Consider the following 22,422-nt stretch of genomic DNA (forward strand, 5'->3'; position numbering starts at 1 on the left):
GTGTAGCCCCCACCTTAAAGGGTTATTTCCAAGCTAGTAAATTATCCCATATCCATAGGATGCGGGATAACATATTGATTGCTGGGGTCCGATCACTGGGACCCCCAGCAATCCCGAGAAGGGTCTCTTGAACACAGAATTCTGGCTCTGCAGAGCTCCATCTTGAATATAGCGGAGGTGCTGGACCTGGGGTAGATGAGTACCTGCTTTTTATTTATTTTAGGTATATAACAGTGTTTGTGATCCACTTTCTTGAAAGTTGAAAGCCCTACAGCTGTATAATGGTCTCAAAATAAATACAGTAAAATGTGGTCTTTGCAACATGTTACTCTATAAGAGCTCCTTTCTGTAATGTGCATCAATATGTTTACGCTGTATGGCATTAAAAGAAATGTTGTGTATATACTTCCAAATTCAGCCCCTTTTTCAAGTGATACAGCGTAAAAACGAAAAATGGGGGGGAAACAAAACAAACTGGTCAGTTCTCGGCCATTTTTGTCTTAATGTCCTTGCAACAAAGTAAAACTCCCCTGAGAGAGTTTTTATGATTGAATCCAATTGTGTATGTCTCTCCCAAATCAATAGGAATCAAATAATTCTTACAATAAAGGAAGAAGTAATCAGTGATTACAGCAATGTGGAGAATGAAATGGAATATACTCATTAGATTACATGGATGAAAATGGTGCATTTAAAGAGGTTGTAAAATAGATTAGTTGCTGAGAACAAAGGTACTTTGGTCCTCCTACTTGGCTACTGATTTCTTACCTGCCCCCCAGCTACCTCCATAGTTAAAGAAGATGTCCAGTACTTTATTTGCCCCCGGGCCCCCTAAGACTTATTGTAAATACCTTCTGTTGCTGATAATGCCTGTGAGCGGCGCTATCGGTGGCCGCTCACAGGCATCACGTGACCCCACGCTGACATCACGACAAGTGAGGAGTGACTCAGCTCTGGGGTCCCCGCGGCGGCTGCTGGGTTGTGGGCGGGGTTACCCCCCTCGTCACACCCAGCATCCACAGCGCGCTTTCCCAATGAATGGGGAGAGGCAGAGCGCGCAGCGGATGCCGAGTGTCACGTGGGGGGTAACCCCACCCACAGCCTGGCATTCACCCTGGAACCAGAAAGATAAAGACCCCCGGCTGCTGCCAGCACTTGTCGTGACGTCAGCGGATGTCAGCGCCGGCTGCAGCCGGGGGTCACAAGATGCCTATGAGCGGCCAGTGATAGCGCCGCTCACAGGCATTATCAGCAACAGAAGGTATTTACAATAAGTCTTAGGGGAGCCGGGGGGATACATGGGGGTGGGGTGGGGGATATAAATTAGTGGACAACCCCTTTTAAAGAAACTGCGGAATGAGCACATCCCTATTAAAGAAGCACTCCTCCTCCCACCAAAGTTTTTCCTCTTAATATATTGCAGTCATCATATTATACAGCACTGTATACTTACAGTTGCTCATTTTCCCTTTCTATCCAGTTAATTCTTCTCTATTCTCTGCTCTATGTAGAAACAGGAAGTCTCTTCTCCCTGCATGAATCATTCCTCTCTTCAACTCCTGACCCAGCTGCTCCCTTCACCCCTCTGCCAAAGACTTTTGAAGTTATTATGACTCATACAGGGAAAATTGACCTCCTAATAATAATAATTTTTATTTATATAGCGCCAACATATTCCACAGCACTTTACAATTAAGTGGGGACATGTACAGACAAGATAAACAATACAATGTATAACAGTTACAGGAGGATTGAGGGCCCTGCTCGGAAGCTTACAATCTATATGGAAATGGGGAGGGGGGGGACACAATAGGTAGAACATGGTCATCAGCTAGTATCTGTCTCTCTAAGGGCAGTTACCGTGTGTTATTTGGTGCATGGAGGATGTGGAGACAGATGAATAGGCAGGAGCAGATTAAGATTAACATTTAGGAGGGAACAGGGGAGAGTTAGGTTGGTGAGTTGAGTTGATAGGCTTGTCTAAACAGATGTGTTTTTAAAGCACTTTTGAAGACATGGGGGCTAGATTTAAGTCTGATCATTTGGGGCAGTGCATTCCAGAAAACTGGTGCAGCACGAGAGAAGTCTTGGAGACAGAGGTGCGAGCTTCGGATTAAGGAGGATGTTAGTCTTAGATCAGTTGCAGAACGGAGGGCACAGGAGGGGTGATACCCAGAAATGAGCTTTGTGGGTGAGAGAGATGAGTTTGTATTGTATTCTGTGGTGAATGGGTAACCAGTGCAATGACTGACACAGGGTAGAGGCGTTGGTGAAGCGGCCTGATAAAAATACCACCCTGGCTGCTGCATTCAGAATGGATTGGAGAGGAGATAGTTTGTTTAGAGGGAGACTCTATATAGAGCTTAAAGGATTCAGCTAGTCAGTTTTTAATCACGTAATGTCAAAGAACTAATGGAAAGGAGAAGCATTAACTGGGTAGAAAGGCAAAATGAGCAATTGTAAGTACACAGTGCAATATAATATCATGATTGCAATATATGAAATTATATTGTGAATTCTCCGAGTACATGTACTGTGCGCTTCGAGGATTTGCTGCTCTCTGCCCCAGGAATGGAGAAGATTAAGGTGCCCAATTCCTGAAAATAATCTGATAAGGGAGAGTCAGGTGGCCTCCATCCATATCAGATGGGCCACCAGCCCTGCCGAAATCTGTGGGTTTGGCCAGCTTTTATCTAATCTGTGTGGGGCACTTTTTTTTTTATTGAAACTGACATCCCAACTGTGCTATGTTTATGCTGTGTGTTTACAGCTGCAAACTTCTTATGTGCTTCTTTAGTTACTGGGATCTAAGGCTATGTAAAACAGAAGTGCAGTGGGCATGAGATTTCTATAAATCCCATTCACTTTACTGCTTTTTTTGACTTTATTTGAAAATATGCAGCCTCAAGAGCTCATTGTGGGAACACAACCTAAGGGGTAACATCTCTCTATGTGCATACTGACATGCTAGTGTAAGGAGACTTATAGGCCATGCAATACTCTTCTGGGAAATTTAATATGCAAATTGCTTTTTCAGAGAGGAAGTGGACTAGAACTCTAGATTGCTACTTCCAATAGGTGGATCTAGAGTTCAAGCCCTCTTCCTCTCTGAAGAGGCAATTTGCAACTTTATTTACTTGCATGATGCTTTTATATTTATATGTCTTACTTGCAATCATTTGTATGATATTTGTCTTACAGTATATCTAATAACATGTAATATGTGTTGTAATGTGATACAGAAATCTCTACAAAGGATATAAACAAGAATGTAACTTCTCAAACTGAAGATAACTTGGAGCCTGGGAAAGAACTGGTTTCAGATGAAAGTATCATCACTGTCTGTAGCCAGTCAACAAAAATACCTGATGAGGAGCCTCGGTCACTGGGAGACACTGGTCCACCAAACAAGAAAAGGAAGGTATGTATCTTCACTGACAGGTGTTCTGAATGACGCTGATTTTCTTATGACCATGTCACTGGTCAAAAAATGGCACACTGTGTATTAAATGGAATCTGTCAGCAAGTTTTTTGCTATGTAATTTGACAGCAGCATAAGGTAGGAGCAGAAACCCTGATTCCAGTGATTTATCATTTAGTTTATTGTATGCAGCACTTATGATATCGTCCGTTTTTTCTGCTGCAGATCTAGCAGAGCTGTGAATACTGAGCTGTGTATAACCCCGCCCACACCACTGATTGGCCGTTCTCTGTGTATATTGTATAGTGACAGACAGCTGCTAATCAGTGCTGGGGCAGGGCTGGACTAGGAGGCACAAAGCAGCTAGTCCTGGGGTGATAATCTTCTGCTGATAAAACACTGATTGTATTGAAGCAGCAAAGCACAGGCCAGTAAGTGACACATCACGTAATGAGGGTCCTTTTTATTATGGTGCCCTCAGATTACATAGCAAAGACCTGGTGACAGATCCATTTAAGCGACAATTCATTTAGCTCTTGAAGTTGATGTGTTGAAAACAGGAAAAGTGGGCAAGTGTAAAGATGTGAGTGATTCTCACTGGTACTAAATTGTGATACGAGTTAAAATTTGGCAAAAATAGCAAATCTTGTGGGGGTGATCCTGGCAAGCAGGGGTGGATTAATAGTAGCAAGGGCCCCGGGCAGTTTAGAAGGCTCGCCCCCCCCCCCCACCCACACACACCTGATGTATCACATGTCCCATGATCCCCTGTGATAGATCATGTGATAGTTCACGTGAAATTGGGCACAATATTAAGTATAATAATTTTTTTTTGGCTGTGTGCCCACTATGAGTTTTTTAAGCAATTCCACTGCAGAAACGCTTAAAAAACGCTTGGTAGAAGGTCTGCCATGTTCCCCAATGATAATTAGCATGTGCTGTGCACATCCTGCGGAAATTTCCGCTGCAGGTTATCATTGCGGAAAAATCCGCAGCACTACCAATTATTTTGCGGAAGCTCGGCGCCATTGACTTGCATTGGAACGCATGTAATCCGCATCACTGCATCTGTACATGCGGATTCCATGCTTTTCAATGTGCAGATGGTACCCGAGTTTGGAGAAGAGGAGACTCTCCTCCGGACCCGGGTACCATAGTACCTGTAAAAAAAAAAAAAAGAATAAAATAAAAAATAAATATTATACTTACCTTCTGATGGCCCCCGGTGTCTTTATCCGATGCGTCCTGGCTTGCCGGCAGCTCACGATGGTCTGAAAAGGACCTGCCGTGACGTCATTTAGTCATGTGACAGGTCACGCGACCGCTGACGTTGGCAGGCCATCAGAAGGTAAGTATATATTTATTTTTTACCATTCTTTTACGGTCACACTATATAAATCTATGCCGGTTGCATGGATTTATATAGTGTGACCAAGTTGTCAAGCGCGTTCCAAGTGATGCTAAAATCGCTTGATAACCCGCATGCAGAAATGCATGTGAAGAACGCTTCACATACGCATGTCCCTGGCAGGAAAAACGCATGTACAATCCGCATGCGTTTTTTTCTGCCAGGGAGATGCAGAAACGCTCAGAAAAAATCCGGAGCATTTCTGCATCATGGGCACATAGCCTTACATTAATTGTATGACTCAATATTAAGCACAGGTAGCCATCTATACACAGCGGGAGGCCGTACGGCGCCATCTATACACAGCGGGAGGCCGCACGTAGCCATCTATACACAGCGGGAGGCCGCACGTAGCCATCTATACACAGCGGGAGGCCGCACGTAGCCATCTATACACAGCGGGAGGCCGCACGTAGCCATCTATACACAGCGGGAGGCCGCACGTAGCCAACTATACACAGCGGGAGGCCGCACGTAGCCATCTATACACAGCGGGAGGCCGCACGTAGCCATCTATACACAGCGGGAGGCCGCACGGCGCCATCTATACACAGCGGGAGGCCGCACGGCGCCATCTATACACAGCGGGAGGCCGCACGGCGCCATCTATACACAGCGGGAGGCCGCACGGCGCCATCTATACACAGCGGGAGGCCGCACGGCGCCATCTATACACAGCGGGAGGCCGCACGGCGCCATCTATACACAGCGGGAGGCCGCACGGCGCCATCTATACACAGCGGGAGGCCGCACGGCGCCATCTATACACAGCGGGAGGCCGCACGGCGCCATACACAGCGGGAGGCCGCACGGCGCCATCTATACACAGCGGGAGGCTGCACGGCGCCATCTATACACAGCGGGAGGCCGCACGGCGCCCCCCCCAGAGACAGCGGGAGGCCGCACGCAGTCACGCACACCCAAACATATACATACACGCATAAACATATTTGAAACACAAAAATACATATAAACAGACATCACACAATGATATCTGCCTGCGCACACACACTCACTCACTCACTCACTCACTCTCACACATACACACACACTCTCTCTCACACACACAGACTCACCATCCCCCGGCTCGGCTGCAGTCCTGCTCCTCTCCGGTGCAGCACTGCAGGCCGGGCGCGCACTGCGTGACATCACAGCTAGGAGACACGGCCAGCACAGGGAAGTTAACTGCTGCAGTGCTGGCCCGGCCGGAGAAGAAGCAGCGTCCGTGCGCCGCTGCTGGGGTAGCGGTCCGGGGGCCCCCCCTGCCACTGTCTGCCAGTATGTGCCATGGCGCCGCACATATAATGAGGGCAATCTGGCCATAGACACCCCGGAGCCCCGGGCCCTCTGGAGGCCCGAGGCCCCGGGCGGTAGCCCGGATTGCCCTCATTATAATCCGCCTATGCTGGCAAGCAGTGGTTAATACTCACCAAAACATGACAACCAGTGAATTTCGTTCCCAAAGTTTGTTTTTGGTCATTATGGAGGAGCCACTATCTGTTTTACTCTGCATAAATATTAGGTTTGATTGGATATACAGTGGTGGCCAAAAGTATTGGCACCCCTGCAATTCTGTCAGATAATACTCAATTTCTTCCTGAAAATGATTGCAATCACAAATTATTTGGTATTATTATCTTCATTTAATTTGTCTTCAATGAAAAAACACAAAAAGAATTGTCCTAAAGCCAAATTGGATATAATTCCACACCAAACCTAAAAAAGGGGGTGGACAAAAGTATTGGCACTGTTTGAAAAATCATGTGATGCTTCTCTAATTCATGTAATTAACAGCACCTGTAACTTACCTGTGTCCTCACCTCTGTCCTGTGTCCTTGTGTGTACCACATTGAGCATGGAGAAAAGAAAGAAGACCAAAGAACTGTCTGAGGACTTGAGAAACCAAATTGTGAAGAAGCATGAGCAATCTCAAGGCTACAAGTCCATCTCCAAAGACCTGAATGTTCCTGTGTCTTCCGTGCTCAGTGTCATCAAGAAGTTTAAAGCCCATGGCACTGTGGCTAACCTCCCTAGATGTGGACGGAAAAGAAAAATTGACGAGAGATTTCAACGCAAGATTGTGCGGATGGTGGATAAAGAACCTCGACTAACATCCAAACAAGTTCAAGCTGCCCTGCAGTCCGAGGGTACAACAGTGTCAACCCGCACTATCCGTCGGCGTCTGAATGAAAAGGGACTGTATGGTAGGTTCCCCAGGAAGACCCCACTTCTTACCCCGAGACATAAAAAAGCCAGGCTGGAGTTTGCCAAAACTTACCTGAGAAAGCCTTAAACGTTTTGGAAGAATGTTCTCTGGTCAGATGAGACAAAAGTAGAGCTTTTTGGGAAAAAGCATCAACATAGAGTGTACAGGAAAAAAAAAGAGGCTTTCAAAGAAAAGAACACGGTCCCTACAGTCAAACATGGCGGAGGTTCCCTGATGTTTTGGGGTTGCTTTGCTGCCTCTGGCACTGGACTGCTTGACCATGTGCATGGCATTATGAAGTCTGAAGACTACCAACAAATTTTGCAGCATAATGTAGGGCCCAGTGTGAGAAAGCTGGGTCTCCCTCAGAGGTCATGGGTCTTCCAGCAGGACAATGACCCAAAACAATCTTCCAAAAGCACTATAAAATGGTTTGAGAGAAAGCACTGGAGACTTCTAAGGTGGCCAGCAATGAGTCCAGACCTGAATCCCATAGAACACCTGTGGAGAGATCTCAAAATGGCAGTTTGGAGAAGGCACCCTTCAAATATCAGGGACCTGGAGCAGTTTGCCAAAGAAGAATGGTCTACAATTCCAGCAGAGCATTGTAAGAAACTCATTGATGGTTACCGGAAGCGGTTGTTCGCAGTTATTTTGGCTAAAGGTTGTGCAACCAAGTATTAAGCTGAGGGTGCCAATACTTTTGTCTGGCCCATTTTTGGAGTTTTGTGTGAAATGATCAATGATTTGATTTTTGCTTCATTCTCTTTTGTGTTTTTTCCTTGCAAGCAAATTAAATGAAGATAATAAGACCAAAGAATTTGTGATTGCAATCTTTTTAAGGAAGAAACGGAGTATTATCTGACAGAATTGCAGGGGTGCCAATACTTTTGGCCACCACTGTATGACTTTATTGTTTATAAGTTGATCTGATCTCATTGACAGGGGCCTGATTTACTAAACTTTTAGTAAAGTGTTAATGTGTCAGATTTGTTATAGTAGTTTACTCTGATAACTTTGAAGGTGTGATAACTTTTAGTGTAAATTAGGCTAGACAACCTATCTCTTAGTTGACTTAATATGGCTCTCTAGGTTACGCCAAAGTGTGGTGTAATTTTGGAGCATGGGGTGGCTCGTTAGTCCACACCCCACTTTCTAGTAGGCTATCCCCCTTTGTGGAGCATGTCGTAAAATATTTCTAAAACGTAAAATAAATGTGGTGCAAGGCCGATAAGATTTCTGGTGCATTGATTAGTAAGTCACCCTTAGTATGTTTAAATGTCCATTAGAGATGTATCAGACCAAATGTATCATTTAAATGTTAGCTTTTAACTCCTTATCACGCCATGATATCCATGTATGTAATGGAGCGAGGCAGAGTGTGTGGCGCAGTCACAGGAGCTGAGCCTGCTCCTCCACACAGGAAAGATGACAGGTGTGTTAGATAGCCGGCATCTGCCTCTTAACAGCAGCGATCGGCGCAAGCACCAATCGCTGCTGTTATGCTGTCAATCTCTGAGAGCGGCATTTTGGCCCCACAATCCTGCCCACGTATCAGTTGTCCTGAAAACTGCATTATATCTCCATGCAATGCTCTGCAGCCTATCAATTTCTGGTATATATTTTTCACTGCTTGTGTGATCTGTCCTGAAAACTGCATTATATCTCCATGCAATGCTCTGCAGCCTATCAATTTCTGGTATATATTTTTCACTGCTTGTGTGATCTGTCCTGAAAACTGCATTATATCTCCATGCAATGCTCTGCAGCCTATCAATTTCTGGTATATATTTTTCACTGCTTGTGTGATCTGTCCTGAAAACTGCATTATATCTCCATGCAATGCTCTGCAGCCTATCAATTTCTGGTATATATTTTTTCACTCCTCTAGCTTTTTTATTCCATGATACTTAAAGGTCATCACACTTACTTTAAGAGTTTATGATCCATGCCGAGTTTACTAGTCTGTTTTTTTTTCCCTGCACTTTATGGTCTCCTGTTGTCTTTTAAGCTAGTGATTGATTGTTAATGAGTTAAATCTGTGCAGATCTAAGCAGATACGTCCCTATATATTGAGACTTAGTTAAGGGGAGGCATTTATGCGGGGGCATTTATGCATATAGCATTTATGCATACTTTATCGAAGTGCCATAATTTAGCAAAGTGCCCTGGCAGTTAGAAAATGGCAGTTGGACAGGGCAGGAGACAGGTAAGACATGCAAGACAATTAAACCAACTTGCTTCCAGGTCATCTTTTTGGCAAACAGTATTCACCATTTGTATCTGTGCCATTTATACTCTGGTTGCTTCAATCATCCACATTCACCGTTCACCCACAAATGCGGCACACTTCATCCATATTAATCCCTCACTCCTCTCTTCTCCTATGTACAGTTGTCATGCTCTCTTCACAATGTTATACCACGCAGATCCATTCATTCCCACCATACAACGCAGGAAACGCTCTCACAAATCACTCAATCATCTGCTCACTCTCTGTATCTTCCTTCTATTAGTCGCAGGTGATATTTCTCCCAACCCAGGACCCTCCAGTAATAATAACACTAACTCTTTCCCTGTTACATTCAGAAACCCTGCTAATCTCATTAATATTCCCTGCATATCTTCTGTCTCATTCAACTGTGCCCTTTGGAATGCACGCTCAGCTTGTAATAAACTCTCTTACATCCATGACTTTTTCCTCTCTAATTCCCTCAACCTTCTGGCTCTCACTGAAACCTGGATCCAGCAGTCGGACACCACCGCCGCTGCAGCTCTCTCCTATGGTGGCCTACATTTCTCTCATACCCCGCGACCTGACAACAGATCAGGTGGAGGTGTTGGTCTGCTTCTTTCAACAAAATGTACTTTTCAGGTTATCCCCCCTGTACCCTCCCTTATCTTCCCGTCCTTTGAGGCCCACACAGTCAGACTCTACCGGCCCTTCTCCCTGCGAGTGGCGGTTGTCTATCGCCCCCCAGGTCCCCCCCGTCAATTCCTGGATCACTTTGCTGCCTGGCTTACAAATTTTCTATCCTGCGACATCCCCACGATAATCATGGGAGACTTTAACATCCCAATTGGCGATCCTCTTTCCCCATCTGCCACGCATCTTTTATCATTAACCTCCTCCTTCGGCCTTTCACAGCTTGCTAATTCTCCTACACATGAGGACGGGAACACATTGGACCTGATCTTCTCCCGGCTTTGCTCAGTACATGACTTTACTAACTCTCCCCTTCCACTCTCTGACCATAATCTTCTTTCATTCTCTGTCAAGAACTGTGACTCTACTCAAGACACTCCCACCGTCCACACTTATAGAAATTTACGCGCCATTAACACCCAGAAATTTATAAAAAGGTTGCAATCATCATTGGCCCCAATCTCCTCCCTCTCATGTCCCGAATCTGCATTGAAGCATTATAACAAAATAATGTTATGCGCCCTGGATGAAGCCGCACCTCCTACACAAAGAACAATTCGGCATAGACGGCGACAACCCTGGCACACGCCTCAAACACGTCTTCTCCAGAGGTACTCCAGGTGCGCTGAACGGCTGTGGAGAAAATCAAATCTGCCCGAAGATTTCCTCCACTATAAATTTATGCTGAAAACATATAACTCTGCCCTTCACCTCTCCAAACAAACCTACTTTAACAACCTCATCATCTCACTTTCCAATAATCCTAAACGACTCTTTGACACGTTTCATTCTCTCCTCAATCAAACAGCACAGGCCCCGACCACCGACCTCAGCGCTGACGATCTGGCTAACTATTTCAAAGAAAAAATTGACCATATCCGACAGGAAATTTTCTCCCAATCCCCAAATGTTATGCATGCTCCCCCCCGCCACATTGTATCTTGCTCATTTTCTGACTTCGAACCAGTCACGGAAGATGAAGTGATCAGGCTCCTTGCATCCTCTCGCCCTACCACCTGCACCAGCGACCCTATTCCCTCACATCTCCTTCAGTCCCTTGCTCCAGCTGTCACCTCTCACCTAACTAAAATTTTCAACCTTTCCCTCTCATCTGGTATCTTTCCCTCTTCTTTTAAACACGCCAGCATACAACCATTACTTAAAAAACCATCCCTCGACCAGAACTGCACGGCCAACTACAGACCTGTTTCCAATCTTCCCTTTATCTCTAAACTCCTGGAACGCCTGGTCCACTCCCGTCTAATCCGCTATCTCTCAGACAACTCTCTTCTTGACCCTTTACAATCTGGTTTCCGCTCTTTACATTCTACTGAAACTGCCCTCACTAAAGTCTCTAATGATCTACTAACAGCTAAATCTAATGGTCACTACTCCCTGCTGATTCTCCTGGATCTCTCTGCAGCATTTGACACTGTGGATCACCAGCTCCTCCTCACTATGCTCCGCACTATTGGCCTCAAGGACACGGTTCTCTCCTGGTTCTCCTCTTATCTCTCTGACCGCTCCTTCTCTGTGTCTTTTGCCGGCTCCTTCTCCTCCCTACTTCCTCTTACTGTCGGGGTTCCTCAAGGATCAGTCCTAGGCCCCCTTCTTTTCTCCTTATACACCGCTCCTATTGGACAAACAATCAGTAGATTCGGTTTTCAGTACCATCTCTATGCTGATGACACCCAATTATACACCTCTGCTCCGGACATCATCCCTGCATTACTACAAAAGACCAGTGATTGTCTTTCTGCTGTGTCTAACACTATGTCCTCCCTCTACCTAAAACTGAATCTGTCAAAAACTGAACTACTCGTCTTTCCTCCCTCCATTAATCTACCTGTGCCCGATATTGCCATCTCCGTTTGTGGCTCAACCATTACTCCCCAGCTACAAGCCCGCTGTCTTGGGGTCATTTTTGATTCAGATCTTTCTTTCACTCCTCACATCAAATCACTCGCTCGTTCATGTCATCTACACCTCAAAAACATCTCAAGAATCAGGACTTTTCTCACCTTTGACTCGGCAAAAACTCTTACTGTCGCTCTTATTCATTCTCGTCTTGACTATTGCAACGCTCTACTAATCGGTCTCCCTCTTACTAAACTCTCCCCTCTCCAATCCGTCCTGAACGCAGCAGCCAGGATCATATTCCTCGCCAACCGCTACTCAGATGCCTCTTCCCTGTGCCAGTCATTGCATTGGTTGCCCATCCAATATAGAGTTCGTTTTAAACTTATCACGCTTACCCACAAAGCGTTCCATGCTTCAGTACCCCCCTACATCTCCTCCCTTGTCTCAGTCTACCACCCTACACGTGCCCTCCGTTCTGCAAATGACTTGAAACTAAAATCCTCCATAATCCGAACTTCCCACTCCCGTCTCCAAGATTTCTCGTGTGCTGCGCCAATTCTCTGGAATGCACTACCCAGGACAGTTCGATTAATTCCCAATACCCACAGTTTCAAGCGAACCCTAAAAACACATTTCTTTAGACTGGCGTATCACCTAAACACACTCTGTCCATCCCAGCTTTCCCCCATATTAAAATCTTCTTCAACTTCGGGTTCAAACCAACCATGCACATAAAAGCCTCTGTCAGGACTGCACACATACTGGCTGGCGACCAGTCCATGTATTATTATTTATCCTATTCAGTATATCAAGGCTGCATTATACAATATATGTACTTTTTACCTTTTGTGTCTCCCCCACTTCCTCATAGACTGTAAGCTTGCGAGCAGGGCCCTCACTCCGTTCGATATGAGATATGCTTATTCTGTATTGTCTGTATAAGTCCCCCCTAAAATTTGTAAAGTGCTGCGGAATATGTTGGCGCTATAAAAATAAACTATTATTATTATTATATTATTATTATCAGTTCCAGGAGAACATTTTCACCCCCATGATGTGTTTGTTCAGTGTGCCGATGGCTTAGCGTGGTTGACAGGGTCCTGCTGAAGGATCCCATTGCTCCTATTATGGTCCTCCTGTGAATCCTAGCTGTAGTAGAATGTGATTTTTTTTTTTATATATACTGCAAGACTATAAAAAAATTTAAAAGTAAAAAAAAAAAGACATAAATATTCAAATCACTAACACCAAACTTTTCCCAATTTAAGAGAAAAACAATTAAAAACTATACATTCGTATTAGGCATTGCAGCCTCTCTAAATGTCCAATCTATCAAAAGCTAAAATTGAAACTTTGGACTAATATAGTAAATGTTGTAATGAAAAAAAAAATCTAAACGTCAAAATTGGCAATCAAAACGTTTGAAACACAAGTCTTCAAACTTTTCTCAACTTTAATCACTTATTTATCTATGATTCTCTACTTACACTGGACAATTATCAGTGTAATTTATGGAAAGGAGAAGATTCTAATTATACTTCAGCAGAGTTTACAGGCTTTTTAAAGGTGTTGTCCACTATTAGGACAACCTCTTCTTAAACTTGGTGTTCGGCCCTATACTCCCCTCCCGTGTCGGCTCCGTTCCAGTCGTGTCAGTGTTCGCAATCCGGGGCTCTCATGTTGTGACAAGTGATGCCCTGGCTTCCTCTTCATATTCAGTTTGTCAGAAGGCGGAGTCGATGACACCTGCACTGATTGGGCGCCGGACATCACGTGTCATTCCACCGCATCACAGCCCCGGGACCGCGAGTGCTGACACCGCCGGAATGGAGCCAGCATGGGAAGTGAGTATAGGTGTTTTTATTTTTTCGGGGCCGAACATTAGTTTAAGAAGGGGTTGTCCCCTAGTAGTCAACAACCCCTTTAATATCCTAAGTGGCTTTTTGTAGCAATGAAAAGAAATAGGAGTTAGGAGATGTTAAGTATTGAAATTGGGGAATGATGAAGCAGCAATCATCCCCTTGTTCTAGGGCAGACAGACATAATTCCAAGAAACCAAAGGGAAGATATGGGAATTTTAAGAATCAAATGTCTATCTTGTATTTCTTCAAATTTCTTGAAATATGCTATAATTCTATATTGTACAGAAAAGGAACAAGAAAAAGAAGAAAAAAGGAGATTCCAGTGAATTTGCATCTCTTCCCGCAACGTTGGACGAACCCAAAGATATTGATAGTGCTAGTGATGAAGAAGGTGAATGTAAGAGCCTCCAGGTGTGTGCTGAAAACAACTCTGTCACAGCAGCTGTACAGAAGGTTTCAGAGATAAAGGAATCTAAGCAAACAACCAAAGAAATACAAGAATCGATGGAAACCACCGAACAGGAAAATGAGGGAGAGAAGTCGGAGAAACGAGAGGGAAATGAAGAGTCCAGCGGGAAGGAACTGACTGATAAAGTGACACAAAGTACTGAAAGCCAAGTAGTATCAAGTAATTCAGTTACTTTAGGGAAACTAACACAAACCAAATGTCATGACGGGAGTCAACCAGATGAGAAGCAAAACCCAGCAGAGTCTGAAAATGTGACCACTAGCCCTACTATGATGGCAAATGACAGAACCACAAGCAATAAAGACTGTGAAAATAGGGACAAGGTTGGTTTAGAGAAGTCTGAAGATCAAACTGCTGGTCCTGGTAAAAAAGGAAAGGATAAACCTGCTTGCATTGTGGGTTCTGAAAATGGGGACAAGGTTGTAGATCATGTCCATTCAGAGAAGTCTAAGGAATCAACTACTGGTCCTGATATAAAAGGAAATGATAAGCTTTCTAGCACTGAGGGCTCTGACCAGAAGGACAAAGTCATTGATCAGGTCTGTTTAGAGAAGTCTAAAGATCCTACTACTGGTCCAGGTAAAAAGACTACAAGTACCGAGGGATCTGAAAACAGGAACAAGGTCGGGTTGATCGAGACAGTTCTACCCAATGAACCACAGTCCAGAATGATAGATGGAAAGGAGAAGGATATTCCCCAAGGCAAAAATAACTCAGAGGAACAAAATATGGATGTGACCAATAAACTAACAGGAGAAAATAATAATTCTAACAAAATGTCTGCTGCAGCACAAGAAGCTGATATGCAAAAAGAGACCACCAGTGCCAATGATAACGATGGCATTAATGAAAACACTCCTAAAAATGCTTCAAGAAAAAACAAAAATGACCAAACAGGAAAGGATCCTAAAAATGACAGTGATAATAAAAAAGATGTAAGGGAGCCAAATGCAAATCCCCCAAATAAGGACAATGATGAGAAGAAGAATAAGAACACTAAGAAAGAGACTAAAAATACCAAAATGCAAGACGAGAAAAACAAAAAAGGTGAAAATAAAGCACAGCACAAACAAGAATCTAAAAACTCTGAGGTAGGTCCATATTCATGGTATGAGATTGTTAGTAATGTTTGCTGTATTCTGAATATACAGCCTGTAATTCCATGATTACACATTATTCCTCGCTACAAATGTGCCCATCCCAGAGCCAGACTGAGACGGAAATTCAGCCCATGCAGACCTCCTGTACTCACACATACACACAATTCTCCAGATGGGGCGGTTCCTATTACAAAGCTAACCATACCTTAAATTGGAGGTAATCAAGATTTACTGCAAGAATAAAGGCATCAACATTACCCCAATTTCTCATGATAAAAATTCATTAGAGTATTTCCTTCTGACAGTCGGTAACAGTTATCATAACCGTGGATGGTAACACATATAGATAGTCATGTTGTGAGACAGAATCCACCCACGCAGACATGTACCATGCAGATATCTCCTCAAACATTCACACACAGCGGATATCCACCAATGAACATTTTCACTCCGCAGATAATCATCCATCCATGCATGCACACTCTGGCTATCTTCTTTCTTTGGTGTATTCAGTGTCTGACTGGGTTACTGAGGGCCCACCAGTAACCAACTCCAGGGCCCCACTTTTCAGCTACATGCAAATGTGACATTATCCTCAATCACAAATGTATATAACCATGAACTGGGTACGTTGTTAAATGAATAAGACGCTGCCTTTGTCTGTACATAGTGATTCAAGTATATTGTGTCAAGTACTGCTCATATAAGAGGGTGGTGGTCCTCTCTTCCACAGTGGCCTACCGGAGGATTCTCCTGTACTGCTGAGGGCCAGTCCAAGACTGGGTGTATTCCAATTTAAATACAAATGTATTTATCAAACTTTGCTACACAGTTTTGAGATTTAGAAAGATTTTTATGAGATGAGAAATTTAAAAATAAAATACAATCTTCTCAATCACTGTAGCAGATGCAGAAAGTGGAAAAAGCAGAGAAACAACATAGTGAAGAAAAAAGAAAGACATCAAGTAGTCAAGCAACAGATCATGCAGCTATAAGGTATTATCAATTTGTCAATCTTTCCAATACTTTTTTTTTTGTTGTTCTTCATTAGTCCGTGTTCTCACCGTTTTTTTCAGTTCTGTTTCTCTGTTCCACTTTAGGAATAGGAAAGCTGAAATCATGTGGTAAAATAGACTGATACAAAGCGGATTCAGACTGAAGCAGAAGGGCCTCATTGACTATAATGGGCTCCGTCTGGATTGTGTTTTGCAGTCTGCACATTGAAAAACTAATACAAAATGGAAATCCGATCAGATGGACCCAATCATAGTCAATGGGGCCCTTTAGTTTCAGTTTGCAACAGTTTTATAACGGACGTGTTTTTCAAATGAATTCTGTTTCTCTGTTTTCTCGGATATGAGCAGAGAAACCAAATTCAAAACACCTTTGTGAACTGCGCCTTAGGGTTTTTCAATGTATAAGCCAACTGTCAGAAAAAAAAAATATCACATGTTCAGTAGGAGTAAGCAAAAATCGGTAAAAGTACAGCATTTTCTCATTTGCTATCAAAATAGGATGAAACTGAACAACCAATCAAATGTGATATGTCATGTAATGTGACCCACGAGGGGTGGCTAATATTGACTTAAATGGGTATTCCCATCTTCACTATCCTGTCCCATTATGTAGTAAGTGTAATATTAATAATATTAGCAAATACCTCCAATTAGAAATGTAGGATAGTTCTTCTGATTCACAATGCCGCTTACCCCAAGTGCAGGTCATTGCGGTAGCTTCGGTATTTATGGTTACGACCACCCATATAGTGACATTTAGTTGTTAGATATCTATGGTTACTACCATTAAGCTACTGCAATGCCCTGCACATGGGGTAAGAGACATAGCTTATCAGAAGAACTATACTACATTTCTAATTGGAGATATTGGCTAATATTATTATTACACCTACTACACATTGGGATAGTATATTGGAGATGGGAATACCCCTTTAATGTAATTAATATTTCCTGTTTTGCAACAAATTTATCAAAGGAGGCATAGTCCTTTACTGGGAATCTGCTCACAGGTTTTTGTTATGTAATCCGAGAGCAGCATTTTTCTGCTCCTACACCATACTGCTCTCAGATTACATAGCAAAAATCTGCTAACAGATTCCCTTTAATATATTTGGAACAAACCTCGACGAACAGGCAAGAAATCATAATCGATAGATTCATACTTTTAGCACTCCTCTTAATTAATTTGTACATTTAAAACTTGCTAGGAGTCATTAGATCTAAACTTTGTGGACAGTTGTACTAGGAAGATGAGAGCTAGCACAGACATAGATATGAATATCATCCAAACAGAATATGAAAGCGATGATCAGATTGACTTTTTTTTTTTTTTTTTTACATGAGGCCATATGTACAAGTATAAACCTGTTGCTTTAAAACCATTGAGTATATTTTCCATGTGGTTAACATTCATTCATTTCTTTGCAGGGAACGGGATCTTGAAAACCAAATCACAATTTACTTTCATGTTGTTGTGTCTAAGGATTTTGGTCTCAAAGTGAATGAAGATAAAGTGATAGTTAGAGCTGAAAATATGAAAGGATTTACAAATTGGAAAGCTGCCGTTTGTGACATGCATTTTGCAAAGTAAGTCACATAGCTACATTTCTGTCTGTTAAATGGCCACAGTGTGAATGTGTACCTACACATTGCACTTAGGCCAACATGTGTGCCGACCCATTTATTTGGTTTGCTTTAGTTTTTTGTACTTCGTACACACAGGGTTATGGCTCCCTTTTTTGGACTGTGCCTTTTGTCTATATAGCTTTCCACAGACAGGTGCAAAACAGTCTGACCTGCATCCTGCTCTGCCCCCATCTATTTTGAGGCCTGCTGGCACATAGTGAGGTGAACTACAAGAGTTAGGGACTATCCTGATTGAGTACACCTTGTTGTGGTGGGATTGCCATTTCTTTTTGCTATAGTTAACATTTCTGATGATGTTATGAATTAATCTGTGTTTACTAGATAACTTTGTAAAAAATTTACATGGTCTTTTTAACAATTGGTGTTTTAAAAACTTGTTCTTGAAGATCTGATGGTAATTTGATCATTATTAATAGTTTAATATCTTCATTCACACAGTCACGTATTGGCACCCTTGCAACGCTTCCAGAAAATGCAGCATTTATCCCAGAAAATTATTCCAATTGCACATGCTTTATTATACACATGTTTGTTTCCTTGGCGTGTATTGGAACAACATAAATGGATTTAGATCCAGACTCATTGTTGCCTTTTCGGAAAGCTCCAGTGCTTTATTTCCATTCATTTCTGGGGGGGTCTTGAAGTGTGTTTGGGGTAAAAGAAAATCACACAAAAACAAGCTTTCACATAGCTCCATTGATGGGAAAAATACAAAAAAAAAGTTATGGATGTCAGAAACAAAAAATACAAAACAATTTTTTTTTCTACAAATTTTGGATTTCTTTTCACCACTTAAAGGGTATCTGTCATCCCATTTCAGCGTTTTTAGGTAATAATGTGGTCATACAGGTTGTATAAAGCTGAAACTAGTCATATCTCTATGCCACCTGGATGATGCCTTGTTCTTTAAAAATCATCCTTATCTGTTTTGATCTTCCAGGCTATGGGGCGTACGCTGCCCGGAAGATAAGACTGCCTCCTCTCTCTTATGTTAGATTTCTGCTCCCCTTTCTTCCCTGCTTGCCTTTGACATCAGGTGCGCAGCCTGAAATCCCGCGCCTGCGCATTCTACCTGCCATCTGTTCTGTGCACTGTTCTCAGGGCAGTGATTTCAATTTTCTTATGTGCTGGCGCCGGAGAGTCACTGTCACTTCCGGTCCCAGTGATCTCCGATGTTCTGACCAAAAGTTTGGACACACCTTCTCATTTAAAGATTTTTCTGTATTTTCATGACTTTGAAAATTTTACATTCACACTGAAGGCATCAAAACTATGAATTAACACATGTGGAATTATATACTTAACAAAAAAGTGTGAAACAACTGAAAATATGTCTTATATTCTAGGTTCTTCAAAGAAGCCACCTTTTGCTTTGATGACTGCTTTGCACACTCTTGGCATTCTCTTGATGAGCTTCAAGAGGTAGTCACCGGAAATGGTTTTCACTTCACAGGTGTGCCCTGTCAGGTTTAATAAGTGGGATTTCTTGCCTTAAAAATGGGGTTGGGACCATCAGTTGTGTTGTGCAGAAGTCTTGTGGATACACAGCTGATAGTCCTACTGAATAGATTGTTAGAATTTGTATTATGGCAAGAAAAAAAGCAGCTAAGTAAAGAAAAACGAGTGGCCATCATTACTTTAAGAAATGAAGGTCAGTCAGTCCGAAAAATTGGGCAAACTTTGAATGTGTCCCCAAGTGCAGTTGCAAAAACCATCAAGTGCTACAAAGAAACTTGCTCTCATGAAGACCGCCCCAGGAAAGGAAGACCAAGAGTCATCTCTGCTTCTGAGGATAAGTTTACCCGAGTCACCAGCCTCAGAAATCGCAGGTTAACAGCAGCTCAGATTAGAGACCCGGTCAATGCCACACAGAGTTCTAGCAGCAGACACCTCTCTACAACAACTGTTAAGAGGAGACTTTGTGCAGCAGGCCTTCATGGCAAATAGCTGCTAGGAGACCACTGCTAAGGGCAGGCAACAAGCAGAAGAGACTTGTTTGGGCTAAAGAACACAAGGAATGGACATTAGAGCAGTGGAAATCTGTGCTTTGGTCTGATGAGTCCAAATTTGAGATCTTTGGTTCCAACCACCGTGTCTTTGTGCGACGCAGAAAAGGTGAACGGATGGACTCTACATGCCTGGTTCCCACCGTGAAGCATGGAGGAGGAGGTGTGATGGTGTGGGGGTGCTTTGCTGGTGACACTGTTCGGGATTTATTCAAAATTGAAGGTATACTGAACCAGCATGGCTACCACAGCATCTTGCAGAGGCATGCTATTCCATCCGGTTTGCGTTTAGTTGGACCATCATTTATTTTTCAACAGGACAATGACCCCAAACACACCTCCAGGCTGTGTAAGGGCTATTTGACCAAGAAGGAGAGTGATGGGGTGCTATGCTATGCCAGATGACCTGGCCTCCACAGTCACCAGACCTGAACCCAATCGAGATGGTTTGGGGTGAGCGGGACCGCAGAGTGAAAGCAAAAGGGCCAACAAGTGCTAATCATCCCTGGGAACGCCTTCAAGATTGTTGGGAGACCATTTCCGGTGACTACCTCTTGAAGCTCATGAAGAGAATGCCAAGAGTGTGCAAAGCAGTCATCAAAGCAAAAGGTGGCTACTTTGAAGAACCTAGAATAGAAGACATATTTTCAGTTGTTTCACACTTTTTTGTTAAGTATATAATTCCACATGTGTTAATTCATAGTTTTGATGCCTTCAGTGTGAATGTACAATTTTCATAGTTGTTATATATCCCCCAGAATGTGTACAGAGACCTATTAAATCCATTGAAGTGCATTGCAGTCACAGACACACCTGCGGCTGCAATGCAGGAATGAAGGTGAGCATTGACCTGGTCAGGCTGTCTGGCTAAGGCAGATTAGTAAAACCCAGCAGGGCCTTCGTTTCTTGGAGGAGGTTACAGGAAGGCAGTGGGGCGGCCTCCTCCCTCCAACCCGGGTTTTCCAGTGGCTCTTGCCACAGGTCCTTTAAAAACGCTGCATTAAGGATTAGTGGTGTTCAGTGTTGGTACCTGCTAGGAGCACAGCAGGGAAGCTCGGCGGGGCTGTGAGTAGCTGAACCCACGCCTGGGAAGGCTCTGCACCCGTCAGGCTCTGAGCGGCCCCGTGCGGCTGTTGCCCACGGCAACCATTGTTATGGACTTGGGTTAACCCGGTGTGTGTATATGTATATGTATATTAATGCATCGGTTATTCTAGAATATGCATGCGGCTGACCGGGCGCTACTAATCAGAGAAGCAGTGTTTAAATGGGTTGTGCACTACTTTAAATTAACCCCCCAATGTATCCCCCCGGGGCCCCTAATGAATTTTGTCATTACGTCATGTTGTCAATCCTGCTTGTGACAACATCGCTGACGACGCACAGCCAGCACGTATTTCCCCCGGCCGGCTCTTTCTTCCGTTTACATCACGACTATTTGCGGCCGCAGCCAGGGGTCTGCTGTTCCGCGTACCAGGGTGAATGAAACGTTACAGAAGTACATCACACTGTGACTGACTGTATTTAGTAAATGTTACTGAACTATGTCGCACTGTGACTGACAGAACGTATTCATTAAACGTGACAGAAGTACATCACACACTGTGACTGACAAAACATGTTCATGGGTAGTTGGTGAGTCACATGACCACATGGGCGGAGTCAGCCCTGCTATCTCCCGACTTGTTCTGAAATCCCGCGTCGCTGCCAATCAGCGACGCGGGATTTCCTGGACGGACAGACAGACGGGATAAGCCGATTATATAGTAGATATATATATAATATATATATATATACACACATACACATACACACACACACACACACACACACACACACACACACACACACACACACACACACACACACACAGTTCCTGCACAATGACATTGAGCCCACCATTCTCCAAATACAGTGGGTACGGAAAGTATTCAGACCCCTTTAAATTTTTCACTCTTTGTTTCTTTGCAGCCATTTGGTAAATTCTAAAAAGCTCATTTTTTTTTTCTTATTAAAGCACACTCTGCACCCCATCTTGACTGAAAAAAAAAGAGAAATGTAGACATTTTTGCAAATTTGTTAAAAAAGAAAAACTGAAACATCACATGGTCATAAGTATTCAGACCCTTTGCTCAGTATTGAGTAGAAGCACCCTTTTGAGCTAGTACAGCTATGAATCTTCTTGGGAATGATGCAACAAGTTTTTCACACCTGGATTTCGGGATCCTCTGCCATTCTTCCTTGCAGATCCTCTCCAGTTCCGTCAGTTTGGATGGTGAACGTTGGTGGACAACCATTTTCAGTTCTCGCCAGAGATGCTCAATTGGGTTTAGGTCAGGGCTCTGGCTGGGCCAGTCAAGAATGCTCACAGAGCTGTTCTGAAGCCACTCCTTTGTTATTTTAGCTGTGTGCTTAGGGTCATTGTCTTGTTGGAAGGTGAACCTTCGGCCAAGTCTGAGGTCCAGAGCACTCTGGAAGAGGTTTTCATCCAGGATATCTCT

General features: G+C 43.4%; 1 protein-coding gene across 3 annotated transcripts in view; it reads left to right on the forward strand.

Annotated features, from left to right (window-relative positions):
- Positions 1–22,422, forward strand: part of RNF213 (ring finger protein 213) — a 271,043-nt gene that overhangs the window by 44,239 nt on the left and 204,382 nt on the right. For 2 of the 3 annotated variants that reach the window (XM_073649777.1, XM_073649776.1), the window contains exons 3-6: positions 3,243–3,421; positions 13,969–15,243; positions 16,157–16,248; positions 17,697–17,855. In XM_073649777.1, the coding sequence (XP_073505878.1) occupies positions 3,243–3,421; positions 13,969–15,243; positions 16,157–16,248; positions 17,697–17,855 (1,705 nt within the window). The remainder of the gene's footprint in view (positions 1–3,242; positions 3,422–13,968; positions 15,244–16,156; positions 16,249–17,696; positions 17,856–22,422) is intronic. The other variant, XM_073649778.1, reaches the window with a different exon arrangement.

This window comes from Phyllobates terribilis, unplaced genomic scaffold (genome assembly GCF_046119375.1).
Source record: "Phyllobates terribilis strain yellow unplaced genomic scaffold, ASM4611937v1 Scaffold_10__3_contigs__length_209671492, whole genome shotgun sequence".
Taxonomy (NCBI): Eukaryota; Metazoa; Chordata; class Amphibia; order Anura; family Dendrobatidae; genus Phyllobates; species Phyllobates terribilis.